Source organism: Polypterus senegalus, chromosome 1, assembly GCF_016835505.1.
Source record: "Polypterus senegalus isolate Bchr_013 chromosome 1, ASM1683550v1, whole genome shotgun sequence".
In the NCBI taxonomy this organism is placed as follows: Eukaryota; Metazoa; Chordata; class Cladistia; order Polypteriformes; family Polypteridae; genus Polypterus; species Polypterus senegalus.
The window spans coordinates 263520444-263546114 of NC_053154.1; the positions used below are offsets into that span (position 1 = coordinate 263520444).

The window sequence follows — 25671 nt, forward strand, 5'->3', positions numbered from 1 at the left end:
GAGTATTTTTGTAAAATCAAGTTTTAACATGATAGGGCTAATGTCTATCTATTTTCTGAATCCTTTTTATTAAGTTGAATGCCACAGATGATTAGAAAACAGAAGTAAAGGGTTGTTCTACAGTATATATTCTTTTTGGAGGTGGAAGTAGAATTTGTCTGGTTAGATTTGGATTTTTAAGACTTGTACTGGTTAACATATTAATGTGTACTGTTTGTATTAGCCAGTAGCTGTTGTCATTACACTCTGAGTCCTCTGAGTGAAACAATTTGGCAGTCAGGACCCAGCATCTGCCTTTTTTCCCCCTCAATAGCTCTGTCAAAGTGACAAATAGCATTTTTCTGTGAATGATGTGGTGACAGTTTCCTCAAGTGGTATGTAATAAGCCCAGATGTATAGCAGTCATTAACCGAAAGGGCACTGACAAACAACAGCACTATACCAAGCAAGGCTTTTTTAAAACATTCTAGCATATTTTACAATTTTATATTGCTTCTTTTTAATTTTATTTTTAATTTACCTTTTTTAAAAAAGTGTTTAAATCTAATTATTTCAAACATTTTTACAGTGTCCAAATTTTAACAATTTGTTATACGTACAATATTTGATAAAGAAACATTTTCAATATGTTACCAGAAATATGTGCTACAACTGGATTTTTTGTTTAAATGAATTGATAGTTTTTCAAAATCACCTTTTAAAAATTAATATTAACTTCAAATACTTAAAATGTTGCAGAAATAACTTTAATGGGGTACACTACTAAATAGTGGCTGGAAAAGCATATGACGTTTCTTTGCTCTTGTGCTTTGAACATAAAAGGTTTTGCAGTCAAGTAGCACGGCTGCCTTTCTGACTACAAGGCTAATATGATAAAACCAAATGAACATGACATCTTTTATCATGTTCACTTCTTCACTGTTCACTAGTGAATAATTATAAGCTAAAGTGTTCCATATAAAACATTTTCTATTTTGTCTTACTCATTAGACTTGTGAGTTAGAAGTACTAACCAGTGCATCTCTGAGCCGAATTGCATCACAAAATCATAAAACGTAACCATATTAATCCCGTCAAGTCAAATCACAAAAGTCTCATTTTCTATGATATTAGGTGACTAACTTTCCTACCAATTTAAAAAAAAAAATCACAAAATACTTCCTAATGATACCACAGTATTTTGATTTCTTTGTCTTCACTGCTAGTTGTTCACATTTACTCAAAATAACATTTTAGTATATTGTTTCTGTTAATTAATTTAAATCATGTAGTTTGCAGCCATGGTTGTTTTAAAGGTGATACAATTTACTTTTGTGACTTTCTCTGTTTACATTGCAAACAGAAAACCTAATTCAGGAACATATTAAGCTCAAAGACAGAAACCCAAGAGAATAGAAAGCTCTATAGGCTTTATGTGGGAGAATACAGGGGGTGCAACAAAACTGATTTGTTCATAGTCCTTTAAAGTTGGTGTGAAATGGAAACTAAGGGCTTACATAGGACACTGGCTTCAGAAATTCATAATGACAACTCTGGCCATAAAAGAAAGGTTGCTTAGACATTTATCCCAGGATGGCAAATAAAGTCCTTTCCAAGCATGTATGTGTGACCCCAGAAGGCTGAAGGAGAGTTGGGGTAAAGGCTTATTGACAGTGATATCCTTTCCTGTAACATTTTCTTTAATTTTCATGGTTATTATTATCTGTGGTGAGCTGGCGCCCTGCCCAGGGTTTGTTTCCTGCCTTGCGCCCTGTGTTGGCAGGATTGGCTCCAGCAGACCACCATGACTCTGTAGTTAGGATATAGCGGGTTGGATAATGGATGGATGGATGGTTATTATTATTATTGTGTTTAGTGTTGTTTGTAGATTTGTCATTATTTTGTGACATCATCACATTAACATTTTAAAAGTTGCATTAAGTCATCTTTTGGAAGAAGTATATCTGAAAGGGTGTTGTTTACATATGCCAAGAAAGTGCAGTGAAACACACAGAGTTCCTTCAGTTTTCTGAAAATGAATAATTTGATGATATATTAATCCACAATGGAGACATGGAGACATAATCATACCTGTTAATTCCACCATGGGGTACTAAATCCTGGAACATCTCTGAATATTATGCCATATGCCACTTTATATTTTTTTAAGTCATGCTTTGTGTTGTCCATCGGTTTCTGTGGCTCTAGTTCAACGTCAATCTGCTTTGGTGGTTATTAAGTCAGACATCACTTTATTGAGAGGACTCATCTTGGTTTATACACTAGATTAATCTTTCAGTGTAGAATTGTTAAGTAAATTACACCATGCTTTGCATAAATTAATGAACAGTATATCTTGTTAATGGCTGACTTCAATTCATTACCTAGATGCTGAGTGAAATGTCCTGTTTCCAGTGTTGCCTTAGATCAACTAGAGGTGCACTTTTTCAAATAAGTTTATTGAGTTTGGGATACTACCAATGTTCTTATCATTACAAGAAAGTATTATTTTTACAGTAGATGCAGACAGAATATTAAGACCAAGAAAGCTATGGTGGGCAACAGAGCAACACATTTTTCTTACCTAGAGAAAAACACTGTGGATAAGAAAGCCAGGCATGGAAGTTTAGGTTTCATTTGTTCTTCTAAATTTTTTGCTTGCATTTGTTAACTCTTTGTTATTATACAACCTTTAGATTCAGTAAATATGTTTATATTCTAAAATAATCCCTTTTTATTATATTTTAGAACTTTGTGGCTCTAGTGATCTTTTCCCTCTCTTTCTGCAGGCTATATCATTCAATCAATCACTCTTTATTATATATAACACCGTTTTCAGCAAGGCATACTGTAAGGGACATTACTCTGTAATCAAGTTAGCAAAACCAAGCTAGCTAAAGAGTGTGCAAATTTTCTGAAATAAAATCAGAATATAAAATGCTGAAGGTACAAAGAATTGGAACTGACTGACAATTCTTAGGTAGTAGAGAGTGCAGCATAAGTGCAGTAGTTATAAAAGACTCTGTTTAAATAAATTGTAATGTATATTATTAATATGTAAAAATATTCCAACTTAAAGGCTGGAAACAAATGCATTTATAGTGAAAGGTTGCCCTCCTGGCATGAAGGAGCAAACAACAATGGCGTAAACAAGATGGTACAAGCCATGGTAAAGTGTCATAGGATATCCACAAGAGAGAAAAACTTTGGGAGAGGTCCTGAACATGCCAGAGTTTTTTAAAGGGATGCTGTGTGCTCTAATAGGGTAATACGCATTAGCACAAGAACAACTGAATGAGAGATGGCCTAGACCAGAGGATCATTGAGTAGGAGAGTTAACAGAAAGGAAGCCTTTTATCCAAAAAGGCTAGGGAGGGCTGGCAGGAGGCTACAAGATCACTTTGTGGAAAGTTGGTAGTTTTTAGTTTTTCAGTAGGTGAAAGAGAAACTGTAAAAAAGTTGCTCAAGAAGACTCTCCAGAATAACTGTTAAGAAGGCAACACACAATGCCTGATTTGTACTGAAAGTTTAGAGGTGGCCTTGTAGCACATCTACAGCCACCTCTGACTCCAGAATTAGTCCTGGACCTTGGCCAAGGAATTTAAACTGCCTAATAGGAAAAGCTCAACTGATGGAAGGAAGAACCCAGGGTTGAGAGGGAGAGAGAGAAGGGAGGAAATAAAAGGAGTTCATTAATGGTACTAGGTAGGCAGCTTACTGTAAATAGACAAGTATGTGTCAGTTGGACCCATATAGTAGCAATAAACATTTGTCTTCATCTGCTTTATTCTTTGTCGTCTTCAGTTTATATATTGTGACCACCAAGGAGCGCACCAGCTCCTGAGCACCCGACACAACAAGCAGAGACACAAGTGCAGCAACACACACGCTTATTTAGATGGGGAAATGCTTCCAAAATCCTTCCCTTCATCAACAAAGTACAAAAGCACAAATCACCATACAGCACTTTGTCTTCTCTCTGTCTGTCTTTCTGACTCCACTCCTCCTCCAGCAAGCTTCGTCCACTTACTCCAGACTCTTGCTCACTGAATGGAGTGAGGCAGCTGCTTTTATAGAACACCTGGAATTGCCCTGGGGTGTAGTGGCAGTCCTGCAGAGGAGGGCTCAGCCCTTTCCCCTGTGCCCATGGGTGTTGGTCATGGGCCCCAGCAGGGTTGAGCTTCCATGCTCCATGCATCGTAGCAAGCCAGGGAGGCTACCTTCTGTTGTCCCGGGGGAGGTACTGTCCCATGCAAGCTCCTTCCCTCAGTCCTTTCCTTAAGTAGGAGTCCTGGTCAGGTAAGAGTCCTGGTTGTCTATTACAAAATATATGTATATACTGTATATACATATAATATATATTGCACACACCTTTTCATATCCATTTGGCCCTTTATCATTTTAGGAGAGCACTGTCCTGGTTTAAGGACATAGGCATCTGGATCCTATCACAGAACTATGGAGTACAAGACAGGATCAAGAGAGGGACTCCTGTCCAGGACACATAAATGGATACTCCCACACACTCATTGATAATGAGCTAATTTAATGCCAAGAACCAAACTAACCTGCATGTCTTCAGAATTTACAAGGAAAACACATTGTCCCCAAGCAAACATGGTGAGAATATGCATGCAGGCTCTATACACAGAGTGACTGGGCTTTTACTGTACGTCAGCCACATCCCCTAGAGAAGTGAGACAATCATACTAACCATTGTGGCACCTTCAGTGGGTTTTGAAAATAGATGGATAGATAGATGTATTCAAAGCACACTTTTAAAAGAAATTTATTTATCCAGTCTTGGGAGGGCAACTATCTTGAAGAACTTTTTTCTTTTTCTTTTTAAAAGGCAGCAGTGACAGCATTCTGTTCCCATAGGCACCTCTCTTGTTGAGCTAGTCACATAGACTGTCATTCATTCTTTTCTGTCAGTTATTAATATCCTTTCCTATCATTGAGGCATCATAAGAACAAAAGAAGGCCTTGGGCCCAGACAATAACTGCTCATTCTCTGAGCTTGCATATCTGACAGCTAAGAAAGAATGAGAGGACAGTTTTCTCTTGTATGGAGTAAGAGGAATTGAATGCCAAAGCAGCATCTCTCATAGTTGAAGGCTGTACCATATTTGCACTCTTCTTCTGACACTCAGCAGGTTTTGGAAGATGGTGTGTCTGTGGGGTGGAAATACAAGTATAAATTTGGCTTTCACTAACAGCATTTGTGCAGACTTGTTCACATCAAGAACACATGGCAGACAATTTCCATCTGTGAAAAAGCCACAGTTCAAATTTGACCCAGTGCAACAAGCTGTAAACACTGAAAGAAATTCTATCATGTAATCTTCTGCATTAATTTAAAATGCACTTGTTTTATTGCTGAGACCTTTTGAGTAGATCTATAATTTTGTATTAACCAATACAGAAAACAAATTGATTTCTTGTTAGCAAGACAAATTGACTGTGTGATGTTTTTTGCTTTTTCTTACTGGCAGTTTAAAGCATTGGACAATGTACAAAGGTTTACTGAACAAAATGTTGTTATACATAACTATTATTTCGCTGCTTAAGATGGTATTCTGGTCATTGAAGAAACTTTCTTTATAATTGTGTTGTAAAATTTTAATATCACTACCACAAGATAATAACCTGAGATCATGAGATAGCTATGGAAAAGTCACTGTAAATCAGGCATTCATCATTATGATGTAACTAAGTTATTTCCTTGGCTCTAGTGTGCTACATATAATTTAATTTTTACAAATAATACTGCATGCACATAATACACATCTAACATGCTTTTCAACAACATAGGGTGTCTTTAGATTGTAGTATGCACGTATATCTCATCTATGCCATATTGCTGTAAATAAAGAAGTTGCAAGTCCAGATTATGTTGTCACTAGAGATCAGTTAAGCTTGGTACTTCAAAGTATTTATCCTCTTTATCACTGACGATGCCGGCAGGTTATGTGAAAGCTGCTCTTAAAGCATAGTACATTGTGTTTTAGTATATATGAAGGCAGAAGTCAATTACCCTAATGCTTTCGTACGAGCTAGGCAGTACTAATGTCAAAAGCCGACTATTAAGCCTTTGCTCTGTGTTACATAAACTTTTTGCCAATGTTTTGTAGGTAGCTATCCACTGAAAGGCTCTTACTGCACAAACACAAACCTAAAATGTGCTTATTAAAACACAGTTATAAATTAAAATTTACAAATGCTGATGAAGGGCTGCATCATTGTGCAGTGGTTCCTTCTGGTTTTTTTGCAGATTCTGATTCTGACTCATGGCCTAATTATATTTGAATGCTCTTCTCACATTTGTTTTCTTTGCTGATGAGTGACACATTGGTGCGAGGGCTAAGCACTCCTCCATTACAGCTCTAAGAAACTCTGTTTCAATTTGAACCTACTCACTGTTTGCATGGAATTTGCATGTTAGTAATAATAATAATAATACATTTCATTTATATAGCACCTTTCCCATGCTTAAGGTGCTTCTCCTAGTATCTACATGGATACTTGTTTTTCCAAGGATATGTTTATTTTAGGTTTAATGGAGTTGGTTTTTGGGCGTATGAGTGTATCCTGAGATGGACTTGTCTCTGATGAAAGGTTGGTTCATTCTAAGTACTACTAGTTTGGTTGCCCATTAATACTTTATTGGACTAATCATGTCAGATACCAGCCTATTTTGTAAAATGAATTATTGTCATTAAACATAGAAACTCATATTTTTATATATATAATGTATTAATGATAGTCTTGTTAATAAGCTATATTCATAATTACCAATTAAAAATGACTTGTTGTTTTCTTATTGTGCCACAATTAGAACCTGTTTTTGGATCCTAAGCTTGTATGTTGTATGTGTGGACTTTGCACATTCTCCTCTGTAAAATTCCATTTTCTCTTTCCCATCCCCCTAGATGTTCACATCAGCTTTTTTTGGCTATTAGGAATTGTCCCCTGATTGGGGCTTTTGTTTAACTGGAATCCTTTCTGGGTCGTTTCCTCCTTTGCACCCAGTACTACTCGCATAGGCTCTGATCCCTTGTGATACTGTTTTGGATGAAGTGATTTGAGAATGAGATGCTTGAGGGTGTGTTTGGCTGGTAAGCTGCCTTTGTGGAATAAAGACAGATACTATGAAGTCCGGTCCTGGGAATGTGCTATTCCTTTAAGAGAGTAGAATTGGAGCTGCTAGTGAGACCTGCGGTGAAGGCTCAGGGGTGCAGAGACAGAAGGCATGCTGCAGGGAATTTTTAATTTTTTGTGCTGTGGGTCTGTATGTGGTTTTCCTCTTTGACTGGTGGACAGCCACTTCACTGTTTAATATAAGAGGTGGGTTCAGTCAATAGAGGAAAATAGTTATGTTTTTATTGTACTAAGCAAGTTTTATTTTAAATTTTCCTAAATCCTTAAAGTTGCATCTTGGTGAGAGCTGGAACATTTACTGCATTTAGTAAATGAATGGAAATAACATAAACTAAAATTTTCAAATCTGAGGAATATAACCCAAGGTCACAAGGGCAGAATTTGGTTCAAGACAGGAAGCAAACCTTGCTGAAGCTCTAGTCCACCACAGTGCCCACTTAAAATCAAATATTACCAGTTTGGAATATATACTGTATGTCAATTCCTAAATTGCCAGCAAAATATAAACATCTAAACACTGACTGCACTGTTTACTTTGAGTCAATTTTACTTATAGGGCACTTGGATTCCTTGTGTGAGACATGAGTATTTAAGAAAGCATGAACATAAAAACCAACAAAGCCAACTGCATACAGAGAGATCTTTGCAGCTTTACCAAATATTAAATCACTAATGAATAATGCTGCATGTATTATACATTTGTGGACAGGATACAGGTTTATCTAGTAACCCTGATATTCTGCTTACTTTGTTTTTATGAATTCAGAATGATCTGGAATAGGAAATTATTTTGGCTCTTGTCCTGATTGATAAAATCCAGTTATGAAAACAAATTTCTTAGTGCAATAGCTTTCTCTAGCACAGTGTTTTAAGCTGGATTTCTATTTTAGTTTTCTCAAAGGGGACCTTCTGAGAAGACATAGACATGCCTTTCATATGCTTGTCATGAAATGTGCATGCTGTGTTGGAAATTGCATTCCAGATGACTGCAGATCTGTTTAGGATGTGTAAAGTAATTTAGTATTCAGTAGTGGTTTCAGGGTAAAACTAGCATATTGCCAATAATAAATAATTCCTAAAGTAATTTCATAAAATGTTTTATTAAGATTTTTATAGACCTAGTGGGTCTGTCTTTTTAAATTTAACATCTAGAATTTATCATTAAATACACTGAGCAAAGGGTAAAAATCTAGGGAAAAAAACAGCCTTAAGACTTGAATATGTACTGATAATTCTGATATGTTCCTTATGACTCAGTGCATGAATTTCTTGAAGGAATATGCAGAGTTCGTAAGACAGATCACCATTTGAGCTTGGATAGTTGCAAATAGCCGCTGAGATGGAAATTGCATAGCAAATTTATTTTAAATATTTTAGAAATTGGCTTTAGTACTTTGACTGGTTTATGACAGCACTGTAAGATCTGCAAAATGAAACTGTGTTTACAATGAATGCAATATTGTATACCCTAAGGTTTGCTCAAATGTTTTAATCCAAGAATCCGACCAAGCCTGCATGAAAGAAGCTAACCTTTAACAAGCTAAAAATAAATGTATCAACAAGTTACATGCATATTTATCAAAAGTGAATTTCAATTTTATTTGTTATATAATATTAATATATAGGTCATTCAAGATAGATATTAATGTTGTCTAATGAGTTAAAGATGACAGACCTTATATAGAGGATTCTGAGTGCCAGAAGAATGCACCTTGTAAACATCCCTCTGAGTGAGCATGGCATTGGCATTGGTATTAGCTGAAGGTCGGGAGTCTGCTTGGAATGTCATTACTTGTCTAGTCTAATCCTCTCTAGGTAATGCTTTTAACCCAAACTCTTATTTAAGCAGACATGTTAAAAGACTTCTCTTGGTCTGCCTTGATATAGAGTTATAAAGGTCAATTTTTATTTAAAAATTGTTTAAAGAATTCTGTCATACATTTAATTGGTGAGTGCCGGACCACAATAATTATTGGTTTATTATGTTTTTGTAATTGAATTTAACTTGTTCTGAAAATAAATTGGGGTATGTTTTGCCATATTATAACAGTAAAGTGAGCCTTTATGTTATGGTTCATGCTATTAGAGTTGTGTGCAATAAGGTATTTCTTGGAAATTGCATCATGCCATGTGGTAAATATTGCATTGCCTTCCTTTACAATAATTTGTAAAAAGCTTTATCACTAATACAGTCTTAAATGTGAGGATACAGGTTAAAAATTCACCTTAAGGAAATGTGATTCTACATGTTAAACACTACAGTACTCTATAAGTTTCTAGCACCCTCTAGTGGCAATTTTAATTTTAAAATTGCTTTCAGTGTTATTATGCAGTAGGTCTTCTTTCAGTAATACTGTACCATGTGTTTGTATTTTTTCAGAATATGACACAGCCATGTCCAGCATGTTGCATGTTTGGCTAGAATAAATATAGCATAGTTGTTCGTACAATTTATATTGTCAAATACCATATGTTCATTTGTTTCCATGTTTCAGTTTTATTACCAAAGCATATACAATATAAGTGAGGTCCATCAGTTTTCTTTCTCAAGGGCAACATGTTTAAACAATCACCATTGAATAAAAATACAAAGGCCAATGATTAAACTTTTATTAGCACGATTTCTAATTGCAATGTGAACAATACAGTAAAACAAACCACACTTGCATCATGGAAAAATAATCAGTCTTTGTCTCATCAATTATACATATTATATATCTTGTTATATAACAGATATTGCCTAATGAATAAAGGGCAACAAAGCAATGGTGACTCACCCCATCTTATTTGACAGTTGTGAACGCCATCCATTTGTACTCACCGTGTTGGCAGGTTTTTATACTTTTTTAACTGTGATACTCCCTATATGTCAGTTTTTGGTTAATGGGTGTGACAATTATTACGAATAATCTCTATAATAATGAAGTTACAATACAGAGCCTGTTTGTATTGTCTCTAATTTGGCTTAGTATAAGTGTGTCTGGCAGACCGTCCACTACTGGTTTATACTTTTCACCTCACATTTCTTGTATATGCTGTGGCTTCCAACAACCCTAGAGGAAATAAATATTTGTGAATTTATAATATAATGTTGTTTTGGAATCTGTTGTACAACATTTTTTAAATAAGTTAACTTTTATCATAGTTTGATTTTTTCATAATTTTAAGATGAATTAATATATTTATTATATTCAACATAAACTCTGAGTGAGAGAAACTAATGTAATTAAAGTTGCATTTGGAAAGAAAGGCAGTACCTTAAGGAAAAAAGTAGAACCAAAGATAGTTACTGTTAAGCATCATCTTATATAACAAGAGGTCAACGTGACAACTCTTTACATCAGAAAAGTATTAGAGCACAAACATAAATACTAAAGGTAAGGAACTGACCCATTACAAATGCAAGCAAATTTAATGAGAGTTGTAAGAATTAGAATATAAATAGCACATATGAGATAATATTGTGAACAGCGACATGGCACTACTGGAGTAAGAATAATATAGTGTGGCAGATCAGCCTGACTACAGACAGACACCAGGACACACAGAAGCCCAAACACACGCTTTTATTTTGTTTCTTCACTATACATTCATTTGCACCTCACACACAGTGCACAACCCACCAGCACTATTGCTCACAGTCTTTTCTTTCCTTCTTCTCTGTCGCCCTCACTCCTCCACTCGCAAGCTCCGTCCTCAGCCTCCTGACTCCAGCTCCCTGAATGGAGTGAGGCGGCTCCTTTTATAATTCACCCTGATGTGCTCCAGGTGATCCGTGCTGACCTTCCTGCAGCACTTCCTGTTGTGGTGGAAGTGCTGCAGTCCAGGGCTTAGCCAATGTCCATTTGCCCCCACAGGGATGAGCTTCCAAGCTCTGTTCCTGTGGTCCCAACACCCACCAGGGCAGCTGTGTTCTCATGTTCCATGGGAGGTACTGCTCCTCTCCCAGTCCTTCTATCCGCCAGGTGTCCTGACTGAATAACAAAAGTGAGCCTGTTTTAATGCTGTAGAGCAGTGTTTCCCAACCTTGGTCCTGGGGGCACACTGTGGCTGCAGGTTTTTGTTCCAACCAGCTTCTTTTTTTAATTGGACTCCTGGGCTAATTAAGTGATGTGTTATTTTCCAAGTTCTGTGTTTTGGGAACAATATAGAAATCAGAAAACTAAGTTTGGTATTTATATATATATATTAAAATGTACCTAGCAGTTATATGGGAATAATGTTTTTTTTTTTTTTTTGTTTAACAGTATTTTCATCTTGATTTTCATTCTACCTTTCTTGGTGTTCTAATTGTTTAATTAATCCATTATTTACTAATTAGTGGGTCTGATGCTAAAGTAGTTGCAGCCTTTCATGATTCAGTGTTGCTTGTCAATTATTATTAATACGATACAATGAAGGGGAAAAACTGCACAGACAAAGGGCAAAATATAATGAAATCAATAAAAGAGAGTTAAGCATTTAAATCTATAGCAAAAGCAGAACTATTTCTAAATGTCTTATAAATGTAAAAATCACACAGCTGTGCTTTTCTGAATGTAGAATAAAAGACAAATACCAGCTAATTAAATGAGATCAGTGTTATCAGGTGTTGTCACTGATTAGGAATCTGGTTGGAACAAAAACCTGCAGCCACAGTGTGCCCCCAGGACCGAGGTTGGGAAACACTGCTGTAGAGCAAAGCTTAGGTTTGGAATTAGGTGTTAGGTGACAGAATATAATTAGTTTTATTGTTTTTGTGTAAACTTACATGCTTACTGGTTTTTACTACTAACAATGGAAGTGGCAGGAAACATGTCAGAAAATGTGATTTAAAGTTTTATATCTTTCCAGTGTCAACATTGGTTTTGTCGTGGTTCTCTGGTGTTCTCCAACAATCCAAAGACTTTGTTAGTTTAACTGGTGATCCTGAGTTAGCCTGTGTAATAAAAAACAAGGGATATTTTGAAAGAGTTGGGGTACCTCGAAGGCAAGCCCTGTATTTGATGACTAAATCAAGGAAAAAAAGCAAAAAGGGCCCTCCAGTTGTCTCCCAGTCGCACGTGAGTGATACCTGCTACTGCTATAGCCAATTGTGGATGTGTTTGTAGTAGGGTTCAGTACTGGATTAGAACTTCATCTAGGGTTGATTCCTGCCTTGTATTGATGCTTCTCAGATAGTGTCAGTCTTCCTGTGATGTTGAATTAGACTAAAGGTGTTCTTAAACAATCACATATTGTCCTAAGCTTAGAAGTATTTGAAATTACAAAATAACACAATTTTTCACAGGTAAGTTAAAAGCCATGCTCAATATAGTGAGCAGAACTCATGAAATAATATGCATTATATATATCTAGTGTATTTTAACTGATTGAAAATGATATAAATAAATATCATGGAGATACAGTAGATCTAGAAAGTATTCCATCTCTTTCACTTTTTTCACATTTTGTTATGTTGCAGCCAAATGCTAAAATCATAAATAATCTTTCTCTCAAATTAGCCAACGCTCAACACCCCATATCACAAAGTGAAAACAGGCTTTTATATATTTTTAGAAATTTATTAGAGCACATCAAGCTTCTTACACCTGGATTTGGGAGTTGTGTGCCATTCTTCCCTGCAGGTCCTCTCAAGCTGTGTCCAGTTGGATGCAAATGGACAACTTGTTTTCAGGTCTCTCCATAGATGTTCAGTTGGGTTCATGTCATGATTAAGTTTCACATCAATTCATATGTCTTCAATGCTAATTTTAAGGTTTTCCTATCACTGCTGTTTTAAAAGTCTGCTGCCCGTTCCTGCATTGCTAGGGGTGTGGCTTCCAGTGTTGTGACGCGCAGGTAATTGGCACAACAGGATAAAAGGCTGGCTGAAGGTTTCTTTCATTATCCAATCTGCAGGTACAAACCTCCTAAATAAATTTTAAAAAATATATACACAAAAGAAACTTTTTCTTACTAAATTCTCATGAATTTCATTTGCCTGTTTTTTCGACTTCAATTCTTGTTCTTGTGTGTTTACTCCATACAAGGTGTAGAAGCATGTCAATGATGATCAATAGAATTGGATGCATCTGAGACACAGTTAAAGGTCTGAATGCTTGAGCCAGTCATATTTCAGTTTTTTTATTTTTAATAAATTTGCAAAAACTTCTAAAATTGTGTTTTTATTTTATAATTCTGGAGAATTGTGTTGCTTGATGTGAGAAAAAATTAATTTAAGTGATTTTAGCATAAGGCTGCAATGTAACAAAATATGAAAAAAGTGAATACTTTCTGAATTAACTGTATATAAATTAAAACCAATTTCCATAAATTAATATTGTAGACATAGGGAGACACTATCATCATGCTCTTGCCAACTGGTAGATATGAGTGAAGTTTTTAAGATATGCTTCTGATTTAATAGAATATGGATCAAATGATCTACCCCTTCTAATTTTCACTTGATACTTGATTAAGATCTCAATGCTGTACTTCTGGGCTCAGAAGTGCAGCCAGTTATTTTATATTTGATTTTTCAATGTATTTGATTAACAAAACTCTAAGTTTTATTAGATACTATTCATCTTGCATTTATTCACCCTTGTGTACCCTTCAGGGATACTTCTACTGTAGACAATACAATATAATAGAGTATAACTGCACTTTACTTTTATTTGATACATACCATCTTAAGTGCTATGCTAAAGGGCTTTAAACTTAATGAATATACTGTTGTTTTCTTACACTGTGCCTTTTTCTTATACAGAGTGATTGGGAGTTGAAACTTATCTCATTATGGCTCAAGTTAGTCACTAATCAAGCTTTTGTATCTGGTAAAGAATCCAACATTGAAATGGGGAAACTTGAAAATCTCACAGAGATGGTGACCAGACTTGAATCATAAACTAGTGTTTGAAGTTTTAAGGGACAGTCTTAACCATGGCAAATGCTAGTGCTATCATTATAGTATTATATTGACTGACAATTAATTTTAATTTAACTCTTTCAGGGCTGATGTCGATTTTTTTGTCAAAATTCAGGAGTAGAAGATGGTAATCAGCTGTAAACTGCAACAAAACTCACCCTTATGTTTTAGTTTGACTCTGTTTGCTAGAAGGAAAGTTACATAGGTTTGTTGATTTAACCTCGATTCCCACATGCATGAGTAGCAAAGAGCAAACAACCTCTAAAATAGCACTGTCATCTGGCGAGAGACCAAAGCGAATGTTGCAAAGCAAAATACTCCATGGACGTTTTACGTAATTTCATTGAATAGGACTCTGACTTGTTGGACTCCGAGTATGATGCAAGTGATCTGTAGATGGATATCAAAAACGAAAGTGATGTACCAGCGTTATCTGATCGGCCCTTGGCTGATTGTGGTGCTGAACACTTTTGTGTAGCTGATGCGCCTACAGAAGCATTTGCCTGGTAGGACCACCACTTATGATGTCAAACCAGATTGTGTCACACTGCAACCACAACTGCCACCCGCCTGCTGTGCTAAGACAGCCAAGCAGCTAGCCCACCGTGCATTCCTGCTGACTATCGACATGCCCTCATGCAGCCACTCCCACCAGAGATGCCGAACATACGCTAACAGCAGCCACAGCAGCCACCACAGCACATAACAACAAATGTTTTATGTTGATTTATGTGTGAAACCATTGCTATGTCTGCTTTTTATGTGTGATTTTTTTTGGAAAAAATATTCAGCCCTCAAAGAGTTGAATTATGATTTTCTGTTCAAGGTTTACCTTTTGTAGGAACTCCTTGTGCCCCTTTTTGTTCAGTTCAGATTTTCTTTGTATTTTCCTATTTTTGGTAAATAGATTCTTGATTTATAAAGATCCTGTTTGCACTTTTGTTGCACAAACTGGGGGTTCTCCTCTTAGTGGGGTTTCTGATACAGTTTGTGCTATTTTGACATCTCCCTATTTTTAGTCCTGCCAGGTCATAGCTGAGTTATGGTAAGGGTCTTCTGAGCAGGATATTGAAGATCCCAGCCTGCTTAATTAGCTTCTGTTAGAGTTCTCAAACCATTTTGTGGAAGACTCTATATCATAATGCTGACTTGTTCCACGATTTTCCAGTCACAAAAAAATATACCGTCTCTCTGCCGCCTCACACCAGTATAATGGTAACATTTAAAGAAAGTCACCCTTTCATTGTTTAAACTGTGCATTCCAGTAAGGAATCCAAACTTCTAAAACACATAATACCATACTTTTCTTTTTTCTTTATCCATTGTTTTATGAAAAAATTTGAAGGCAGAAGCAGAAGCAATTTCATAATCTACAGTGGGAATCCACAAAATACCTGTGGAATGCAGAAACTGTCCGAGAACATTTCCATACAACATCGTCTCTGCAGAACTTTCATATTTCCAGGATTGCCCGCTTTCATAATTAAACTACAGACCAGCTCGATGACAGAGACACAAGCTACCTGCAGTCTGGTCCCCTGTGCTAAATCCCTGGGAATCACAAAGTTTTTCATTGATAAATGTTATCTAGCAGAGGTAAATAGTAAATATCAAACATATTTGCTGTCTGTTTTGTTTGTGAGACAGAGTCAACATCTGTTAAGTAATTTAACATAAAATGTTATGGTTTTAAAAACCCAATAATGTTGCAGGTGTACCAGACCCATGAAGATCAACTAAGTAACAAAAATGTGAACACCACACAAGGATTGTAAGTTGCCTTGTATAAAGGCATCAGCTAAATAAATAAATTAATAATATAATTCTATAAGGTATAGAGAAAAAAACAGAAAGATTAAAAGGCTAACAAACATTTATTTTAAAATATCATATCAAGTAAAAATAGACGTATAAAGAAAAAAAATCAAATATGTGAAGTGAAATACAATTACTGTACATCAGAAAAAAAGTGAAGAGAATTGAGTATCTTTGAATTGAGAATGTGGGGTGTTTGCCTCCATTAGGTGAGCCCCTCTTTTACTACAAGCAGTACTCACATGTGTGAACATAGTTTTTGAATATCCATCATACCAGTACATTGTGTTGTGTTATTCTGTCCTAATCTATAACTTCAGTGCTAAAGAAACCTAATGATTAATATTCGATCCCACCACCAGTATCATTCTGCCATCTTGCAGACAGCAAGTATGCACCTTATGGTGCATTTTACGTACATCTTCACCTCCAAAAATATCTGTTTTTACTGACTCTAAGGCCTCTATTAACTTTTGTTCATTTTAATATACGCTCTGATAAACCTTGATGATAAGTACATGTTTCTATTTTTATTTATTTATTCATTGTAGCTAGTGTCTTGAATGCACTGTACTTTTCTATTATTATAATTTTTGTTAAAAAAACATTTGGTGTATCTGGTCACCTTGGTGTTAGTTGTGTTCAGGGAAGGCTGATTAACCAGCTAAAATCCACATACCAAAGAAACTGGCACTCCTACAGCTTTAAGGTCTGTCATGGAAGAAAGTCTAAAAAAATGCAACACAAATTAAATTAAAAAGTGAAAAATGGTGAAGTTTGACAGGATCAGCCCATACCCACAAATGACAAAGCAAGAAACAAAATGAAAAGCCAAAAAAAAATCTTTTTGAACTGGCAAAAAATAAATTGCAAAAGCCCAAACAAAACAGCAAAAATAAATGTCAAAAAATGAAGTCTGATTTTTCAAAGCGTAAATAGAAGAGATGATTTCATTTTATAGGGAAATTTGGCCAATGTGGCAGCTCATATTTATAGACATCATCACATGGAATCTGTGAGCGGTGTCACAATGTAATGGCCTTCTAGCATCTCAACTAACCAAACCAGCCAACAAGAAAAATAAGTTTATGAAAAACAGTACAAAGAAAACAGTGAGAAACCTGATTATCCAGCCCCAGAACTTAATAGCCATTTCTTTTTATGACATCACATGAAAGACACCTTAAAAAGAATGGTTTGTGCCTAAAACAGCTGTTCTGTAATAAAAACTTCTGATAACTTCATCTATTGCTGTAATTCCAACTATGAACCCCATTTAAAAGGCTGATGATGCTTTTTCTGCAGCAACCCAAGTAATACAGTTTATGTAATATTGCATCACCCATTCATCAATTAATTTCCTGAAATTACTTTTATAATCATCTTATAGTTAAGGGAACAAGAATATATCACAGTAGCATCTGGAGTAATTGGGGAACCAACTCAGAACCTGGTCCAAGGCTATTGCAGGTAACATTCATACTTGGACCCACACTCACTCATAATTATTGATCATCTTTACTTGCATGGCTTTGGGATATGGGAGAAAAATGGAATAGCTAGAAATAAATTACTTAAACAAAACAGTGAAAACATGGATAGTTATGCAGTCAGCGACTGGTCCAGGATTTAAATGCAGCAGCAGTATAAACCTTTGTGCCACAATGGCAATGAGTATCGTATATTTATGTTTATTTTTACTCTGTTGTGCTCTTCTTTTCAGCATGTGGTATTAAAAAATGCCACCCTGTTGTGCCACTAAACTGTAAATTTCTGTATTGATTGGATGCGTGGTGTGCCACTTGTGCACCAGCAGTGCTTAGAAATAGTTTTTCAGGTGAAGACTTGAACATGAATGTGTTGCTATGGAGAATCTGAATAAATAATAACACATTTTCAGTTCAGTAAGCAAATGCATTTTCCCACATGAATTGCTGCCAGATCTGTATTATCATCTGAAAAATTCAGTTTATAACCTAGGATTCATTGGTTCACTATCCAGCATAATGATACTTGATTTTGCTATTTTCTCAGCAACTAGAATTCTGTGCAATATGTAAAAAATGCTTTTGTTACTAGTATGTAGAAGCAGAAAGAATATTTCAAATGACTTGAGTTTTAGATGCACATTATTTTATAAAAATTGTTTTACAATGATTATTTTTATAAAATGTTACCACCTGTGATGGGGGACTTTGTCCCCTGTGGCATTAAAGGCACAGAGGCAGATGGTGAGAAAAAAAATCAGGCATATTTATTAAGGCAGTAGGCTTACAATATTAATAATAAAACAAACACCCAAAGCTAACTCCCTTTTGGAAAATCCTTTTGAGCTGTGTGCTTTTTTGTTTTTTTTCTAATTTGGAGCCATCCCATCTTTTTCCTGAATCTGCTATTTAAGGAGTTGGAGCCTGTCCTGGATATGTCATTATAAGACCTAAATGGAATGCTGGTCCTTTACAGGAAATATTCACACAAACATCCACACTCATACTGGACCAGTTCACAGTTGCCAATTAACCTAAAATACAGAAATGGTAGTGTATGCATAGACTGTCATGAGCCAGTAGTAATCCTCATGCATTACATTAAATAATGCTCTTTATAACTGGTAATACCATAATGTTCAAGGATGTTTTTATAGCAGGACTGTGACTGTGTGTTTGACTTTGTCTTTGACTTTCTCTCCTACAATTGACTGTGGACCCAACGCCACCCCACCCTATAAGGTTTATTATTTCCTGGGATGCTGCTCACTAGAGTTTTTGTTTTCCTCCACTCCATTGTCAACTGGCCATAGTTCAACAATTAATTAATGGACAGATGATGTTGGCTTCCATGTATGTTAATCAGTTTCTGCTTTGTTTTGTGCTCGGGGTGAAATTCGGCAATCTTGTTTACAGGCTATCTGAATAGGAAAAGAAGACATATCCTCTGTGTAGACTTTGCGTAGTTTCTTCATGTTTACGCTATTTTTTCTTGGATCTCTATTTTCAATCCACCATCAAAATACAGTATATTGTTATATTGACACGTAATAAGCACTAAGGTGGAAGAGTGTAGGCCAGGGGTGGCGAACTCCAGGCCTAGAGTGCTGCAGTGGCTGCAGGTTTTCATTCTTACCACCTTCTTAATTAGTGACCAGTTTTTGCTGCTGTTTACTTCTTTTAAGTAACTTGACTCAGGCCCCATAGTTGTTTCTTTTTCTTTAATTAGCAGCCAAACAATAATGAGACACAAAACAAGCCATCACATGACCAGCTCCCCTGTGCCCATCACACAATATCTGAAATTAAAGAGAGGTGATGGTCTTGGTAAGGTTGATCTCTCAGGTTACCAAAACATTTTGACGGTGCTCTTAGAAAGAACAGAAAAGCACCAGTTTTTGAAATGTGTGCTGTGGCAGAATGAGAGCAGCAACAAGCCATGGAATTAAATAACAGGTTTAATTAACAGCAAGAATTGGCTTCTCATTAAGAAAGTGATTGGAGTGAAATTGGTTTGAAACCCCAGTTTAGCTGGTCATCTGTTAGCCTGTTTTTCATCTCATTTTTGCTTGGCTGTCATTTAATGAAGAAAGGAATCAATTTAGAGAGCTGAACTCTTCTAACAGGGCTATTAAAGTGATGGGGAAAAAGTTAATTAGCAGTAAAAACTGGTCACTGATTAGGAAAAGGGTTAGAATGAAAACCTGTAGCCACTGCGGCACTCCAGGCCTGGAGTTAGCCACCCCGGTGTAGGCTGTTTTTGTTTATGTCCATTGGTGAGTTTTTACCTTGAGCAGTTTGTTTCTACAATACGCTGAAGCTTAGTAGCTCTCTGAGCAAGATGAATGGATAATGAGAGTAAATAGATGGGTCAGTAAAATACCATACATATATTTCTCACAGTACAGTTTATTTTGCAGGAACTATAGCATTTAAATTAATTGCAGGATGTGAAACATATAATTAATTTCTTGTAATGTTTTATATTGTCTTTTCCCAAAATTCTTATCAGTTTGAGATAAGAAGTTAATGTTGGGCACATACTTTTGGCATCAAGATGGATAATTACACTTTTCCATTGAAGATGCTAATTTAAAGAGCAATTTGAGCAATGGAAGTAATTTTTAGTAAGATGTGGATCACCTTGAATGGAGGATTTCCATATCAGAATATTTCTTTTAGTGCAGAATGAAGATGAACAAGTTAAAGCAGCTGCTGCCATCTAAATGAGTCGGTGACCAGAAAGCAGAAGGTGTTTTTGTGTATAAATGTTAAAATAACAAACTGTACTTTGGGATGGTAGTATATCTGACTGCAACAGACAATAATGGTGTCTAATTTTTGCATGTAATGCTTTATCTCCTGCCATTTCCAACTGAAATGTACATAATAAATTACATTTATTAAAACACCAATTGCAATATTAAAAATAGAAATGTGTGTTTCACTTTTTTATTTTAATCATTTATCCTAATATTTTAATATTTTGGTTGTATTTTATATACTAATAAAATGTACTGTAAAAAAATGCAGTCTTCCTTTTGTGCAGCATCAATGATAAGGCCTCGATACCTGTCTCTTCTATAGATGGGACACACAAATGTTCTCATTGGCTGGAGAACAGAAGCCTGAGACACTATCTAGGTTGAGCTGCTCATGTTATGGTGTTCACAGATATTCCAATGTTGCTGTAGGCAAAGTGTGTGGTTCTTAGATTATAGAGTGGGCAAGAGTTGAGAAATCTCATTAATTCCCTTTTCTACAGATGCTTTGTACTTGTTCCTCTACTACTCACAGACAAACAAAAGCTATGAGATTTTACCTGCAGTTTATATGCCATTTTACACAACATTTAGAGCAATGTATACCTATTTATCAATAAAATGAGACACATACTCCATATAATAGGTTTACTGTAGGTTAGTAGCTACTACCTTATTTAACATTTCATTAAATACTTTTTCTCTGTTAATAAACACACAAAAAAATGATGAAACTGTAAGTGCAGTACACAATATATTTGTCAAATATCAAGCAAACCTTTCTCTTTCTTTCTTTTTCCTGTTTATTTGGTCTCATGATTGTTAAAAAACTAATTAGAAAGAAAAGAATGTATTAACTGCTTGACTGAAAATGCAATGCTTAATGCAGATGTAAAAATTTTTTTTCTCTAATTTTGTCTTTTGCAGGTTGTCTTAGTGTTTGCTCTCAGCATTGGTGCACTTGTAATATACTTCATAGATTCTTCCGAGTAAGTATAAAGAATTGTCATTTACTTATTTCTCTTAGTATTTTTTTCACTTTCATTTTGCTTTTTAATGACTTTTATGTGTGTATTTACATATTCTTAAAGTTCAGTCATGACCTTATCTCTGTGAAATTAGAGTTTGCACACTTTCCTGTGGTCAGAACATTGTTTTTCTTGAATCTATTTTCTTCTGACACCTCCATATGCTTGTAGTTTGCAATAAGTTAACTGGGTGCTTTAAATTGTTTGTTGAGCGAGTGTGAATGTGGCCTTTGATGGACCTGTGAGTTGTGCCGAGTACTGCTAAGGAAGACTGTGTGTCACTGTGGCTCTGTAATATGTAAAAAATGTATTGAGAGAAAAAGAAGTGATTGATTTAATTCAGTGAGTTAATTGTTTATCAGTTTTGCCTTTGGCAATGCCAGTCATTAATTAAATAATTTGGCAAGGCTCCTACTTTATTTACCTTACCTTTCTCTGTTGTAGGGGTTTCTGGCCATTAGACTAATATCAGGGTAACTGACACACACTAATTTTAAGAAACAATGTAATGCAATTTATTGATAAACATAAGGTTTATATATATATATATGATAGGATAACTGCACATATATCAACATAGAAGATGAGATGCAAGACAGATGGTGATGACAAACATTTAACATAGAAAAGGCTGGCTATTTGATTTCTAATTTATCTTGGCGCAGAAAAACAGTTTTATGATACCAAGTCTTTCTCTGATGCTGCATTGAGTTGAATGTTGCTGCTCTGTTTTCACGCAGAGGACTCCTCTTGCCTTGGAGTGCACTCTTGGTATTTGCTATATGGTCCTTGCTTGCTGTGGTCTGATGCTACATTCTTCAACTTGCTTATAGGCTCTTTACTATGTCCGGTGCAGTTTATTAGGAAAAGCATTAATCTTTCTGGCACAAGACTGTAGGCACTGAATTTCCCTTCCTGAAGAAATATTGCTTTTGTATCTTCTCAGACTGAACTCTGTCACTGGCACAGAGCTTTGCCTAGAATAGTGGATCTTAGAGCTAGTTCATGGCTTTCAATACCAAAGCTCTATGGAGAGTAGCTTCCAGGCCAAAAGAAAGTTTATTAACTTTTTGCTCCACAAATAGTGGATAGGTTCTTACCCCAAAGATAGTGGCTTTCAGCTTTCAGTGCCCCCAAAAGAGAAAGCATATCATCAGCTTTCAAGCCTCAAAGAAAAGGAAGAGATCAGTGCAGCTAGTTTTGAAGGAAGGTGTATCCTGAGGTTATTGGACCAAGGTTACTTCCAGTTAAAGACACACCACTGGATTTCTTCATCCCTGTTAAAATCTGCTCTCTTAACAGTCCTTTTGTGTCACTAAAATCATACCAAATTGGGCAATGGGCAGTTTCTCCCTTAAACAAAATTAGTAGTCTTGAGAAATAGGTGAATGTTATTTGGATGAATGAATGAACTAGCCTTAAATAAATGTACAATTAATTAGTTGAATTCATCAGTAAATTTAATTGTAGATCATTTCGTTAGAAGTTCAAAAAATGCATTGAAGAACACTTAAAAACTATACAAATTGTGTTTGAATTACATAATTAGGGGGATTGACCCAATGTTAGTTGTGCTATGTAATCCATTCACAAATATGTAGGATTTATACAAAATCTCACCACATGTCATAATGGTTTCTTCCTACGTTCCAAACATGTTCATTTAATTCTAGGCTGACCCAGTAGGAGTGAGGGCAGGAGTGTGCAAGCATGTGATGAAACAGCATCCTGTCTAGGTTTGGTTTGTGTACTTATTGCTCTTGAATAAGACTCTGGAGCTCCCTTTTTACAAGCTTTTTCCTCAAGTCTTTGTTTTGAGTGTATTTCCTGATGATCATGTAAAGGGACACTTAGGATGAATGAAGTTGTTTAGCTTTCTGTTCATTCTTAATATACTGTAGATTCATTTATCACTGTGCATGATAGTACAGCTTTTGCAAAGCACTTGAGACTGCAGCAATGAGTTCTGCATTTGACTTAAGCTGGTTTAAGCTAGCAGAGATCCAAAAATGCCATTTATTTTTTCAGTCCTGCCAAGACAGGGATTTACAAAAAATGCAGCACATGGCGTCCTGCAATTGGCAAACTGCTGTGAGCCCCTCAGCGTTGATGTTAAAATCCTAACAAGTCATTTTGGTTGAAATGTATACCTTTTATAGTTCAAAGACCTTAAAAAGTAAAGCAAATATAAGTTTCCATGCAAGGTGTCCAGAATGTCTCAGAAACAAAACAAACAAAATGATGGTTTTATCTGTTTTATTGTTTGTAGTACTAGGGTGTTGTACCGTGTTAGCCATTATGGATGTAGTGAGAAGTCAAGCAAAATGACACCTTTTTTTGGCTAACTAAAACGATTACAATATGCAAGTGTTCGAGGCAACTCTGGCCCTTTCTTTAGAAAAGATGTAACTGATTACAACTTGCCTGAAGAAGGGGCCTGACACTTGGATATTGTAATCTTTTTAGTTAGCCAATAAAAGGTGTCATTTGCTTGACTTATCACTGCATTTTATTGTAAATCTTCATTGATATTAGAGCATATGAAATTTATATTAAATGAAAGGTAAATACAGTTATATAATGTGGTGGCCACATTTAATAATTTGATTTTCTTTTGTATGTAGTACAATGTGACTATTTCTTTTAGGTTTTTTTCTCCGTATTTAGTTATAGGAATTCAGTAAGTGAAAATTATGACAATTGTGGTTTAAAGTCCATGGGCTTACAGTACAGAAAATATGTATGCATGGATCTTCTGTACTTACAGTATATAAGGGTTCTTTGTTCTTTATTTAATAACAATTTTCCATATGTTAACTTTTAAAAAATATTCATATCCTGAAAACATTTTTCTGTTCTTTAGTATCCAGTTTTCTCTACAACATCATTGAAAAGAAATGGTAAACATATGTTGCATATATGGACTGCTTGTGTACATTTGTCTTCATCTTGAGCCTTCTCTCTATGCCTTTGCAGCATCGGGGATGAACGGTTGACTTCAAACCTAATTTTAATCATAAAATACACTAATGAGCTTGGAGCAATGATTCCTGTATATCGGAAACATACTGTACAACGTAAAACAAAACAGACAATTTTGTCTGTTAAGCTTGTTTATTTATCTAAAGTCTGGATTTCGTAATATATATAAAATTTTTAAAAGTACATACTTTTTTTATCTTTATTTGTATACATCACTTACTAATTTGTTCCAGATTTTCACAACCCTTTGCATGTTGAAATACTTCTTGTGTTCCATTTTGATTGCGTTTCCTCTTAATTTTCACCAGTGTCCTCAAGTATCCAATTTACTGTCTTGCTAAAAGAACTCTGCAAGAGATTATCTGATCATTTTGAAGACCTGCATTAGGTTCCCACTAAGCATTTTCTGCTCAAGACTAATGTGGTTTAATTCCCTTTGCTTGTCAGAGTAAGACATGCTCTTTGTTTTGGGGATACACTAAGTTGTTATTGTCTTCATAGCTGCTATTTTTTGTTTTGGTAGTGTTGCAACTGAAACCACATACAATACTGTACTTGTGGCCTTGTTAAGGAATTATCGAGGTGGAACATAAAATCCCATGATTAATCTTCAACTTCTCTCATGCAATGTTAGTTTTCATAATATAATGTGATATTTTGTTTTCCTTTTTAACTCTTCTGCAGATTGATTGCCTATGAAGAAAGGAATGCTCATCAGAGTAAACCACTCCTTCGTTTTCAGAGTTTTAGTGCATTGCCCTCCTTGTATTCATAATTCATTCCCCTTTACAATTTCCTAAATGTAGATTTTTGCACTTGCTCACAATGAATAGCATTTCCTTAGTGTTAGCCTCATTTTGGAGATTGCCCAGTTCTTTCTGAATTTCTTTTTCAAGCTCCCCATATTAGCTTTTCCTCCAATCTTTATAGGTTTATAGGGTTATTACTGTCATTACAGTATACAGCTTTTGTTATCTTAAAATTTCCTAAGATAGTCAATAAAACATTGATAACAAAAAAGAAAAACATGCACATTTGCTATTTATATCAAACCTTGTGTCAATAATGTCGTTTTTAAAAACTTTGCATTTTACTTTATGTACAATATGGTAGACTTTATTACTTTATGTTGTGTGGGTCACAGACGTGCAAAGAGAGAAGGGAGTGAGGCCACGTTTATGAACAAAATCAGCTTTATTGTTGAGAAGACAGGAACATTCTTAAAACATTTATTCATATGGGAGCTGCCACTCAGACACATGTAGCATGCAAGCGGTGACAATGATGTTGTCCTGCATTCTCTCCATTCTTAGATCAAAAGAACAGATAGCCTTCCTGCACAAGAGAGGAGACAGAAGTGAGCTGGTTTTAAATGCTCGCTGCATTAAGCATTGGGTGACAGATGCATTACAGGGTGAGCCTGTGAAAATGCAGCTCCACCACCGGTGGACAACCAATCCCTGCCTGCATTAACAGAGTTTTTGGTGCACAGCACAGTTGGGGGGTTGTTGTGATCTTAAAAATCTCAAGATGTGCAATATGATAGATGTTTATTGCACCTCCATCCC

At 35.6% G+C, this 25671-nt stretch overlaps 1 protein-coding gene and 1 long non-coding RNA gene across 19 annotated transcripts in view; one reads left to right on the forward strand and one right to left on the reverse strand.

Annotated features, from left to right (window-relative positions):
- The window catches only part of kcnma1a (potassium large conductance calcium-activated channel, subfamily M, alpha member 1a), a 679240-nt gene that overhangs the window by 323576 nt on the left and 329993 nt on the right, over positions 1 to 25671 (forward strand). For all 18 annotated transcript variants that reach the window (XM_039773065.1, XM_039773162.1, XM_039773191.1 and 15 more), the window contains exon 3: positions 21021 to 21082. In XM_039773065.1, coding sequence (XP_039628999.1) covers positions 21021 to 21082 — 62 coding nt within the window. The remainder of the gene's footprint in view (positions 1 to 21020; positions 21083 to 25671) is intronic.
- LOC120541516 overlaps positions 25322 to 25671 on the reverse strand; it is a 33961-nt gene continuing 33611 nt past the window's right edge. Inside the window, exon 3 of the long non-coding RNA XR_005636019.1 lies at positions 25322 to 25438. This is a non-coding gene — a long non-coding RNA (uncharacterized LOC120541516). The remainder of the gene's footprint in view (positions 25439 to 25671) is intronic.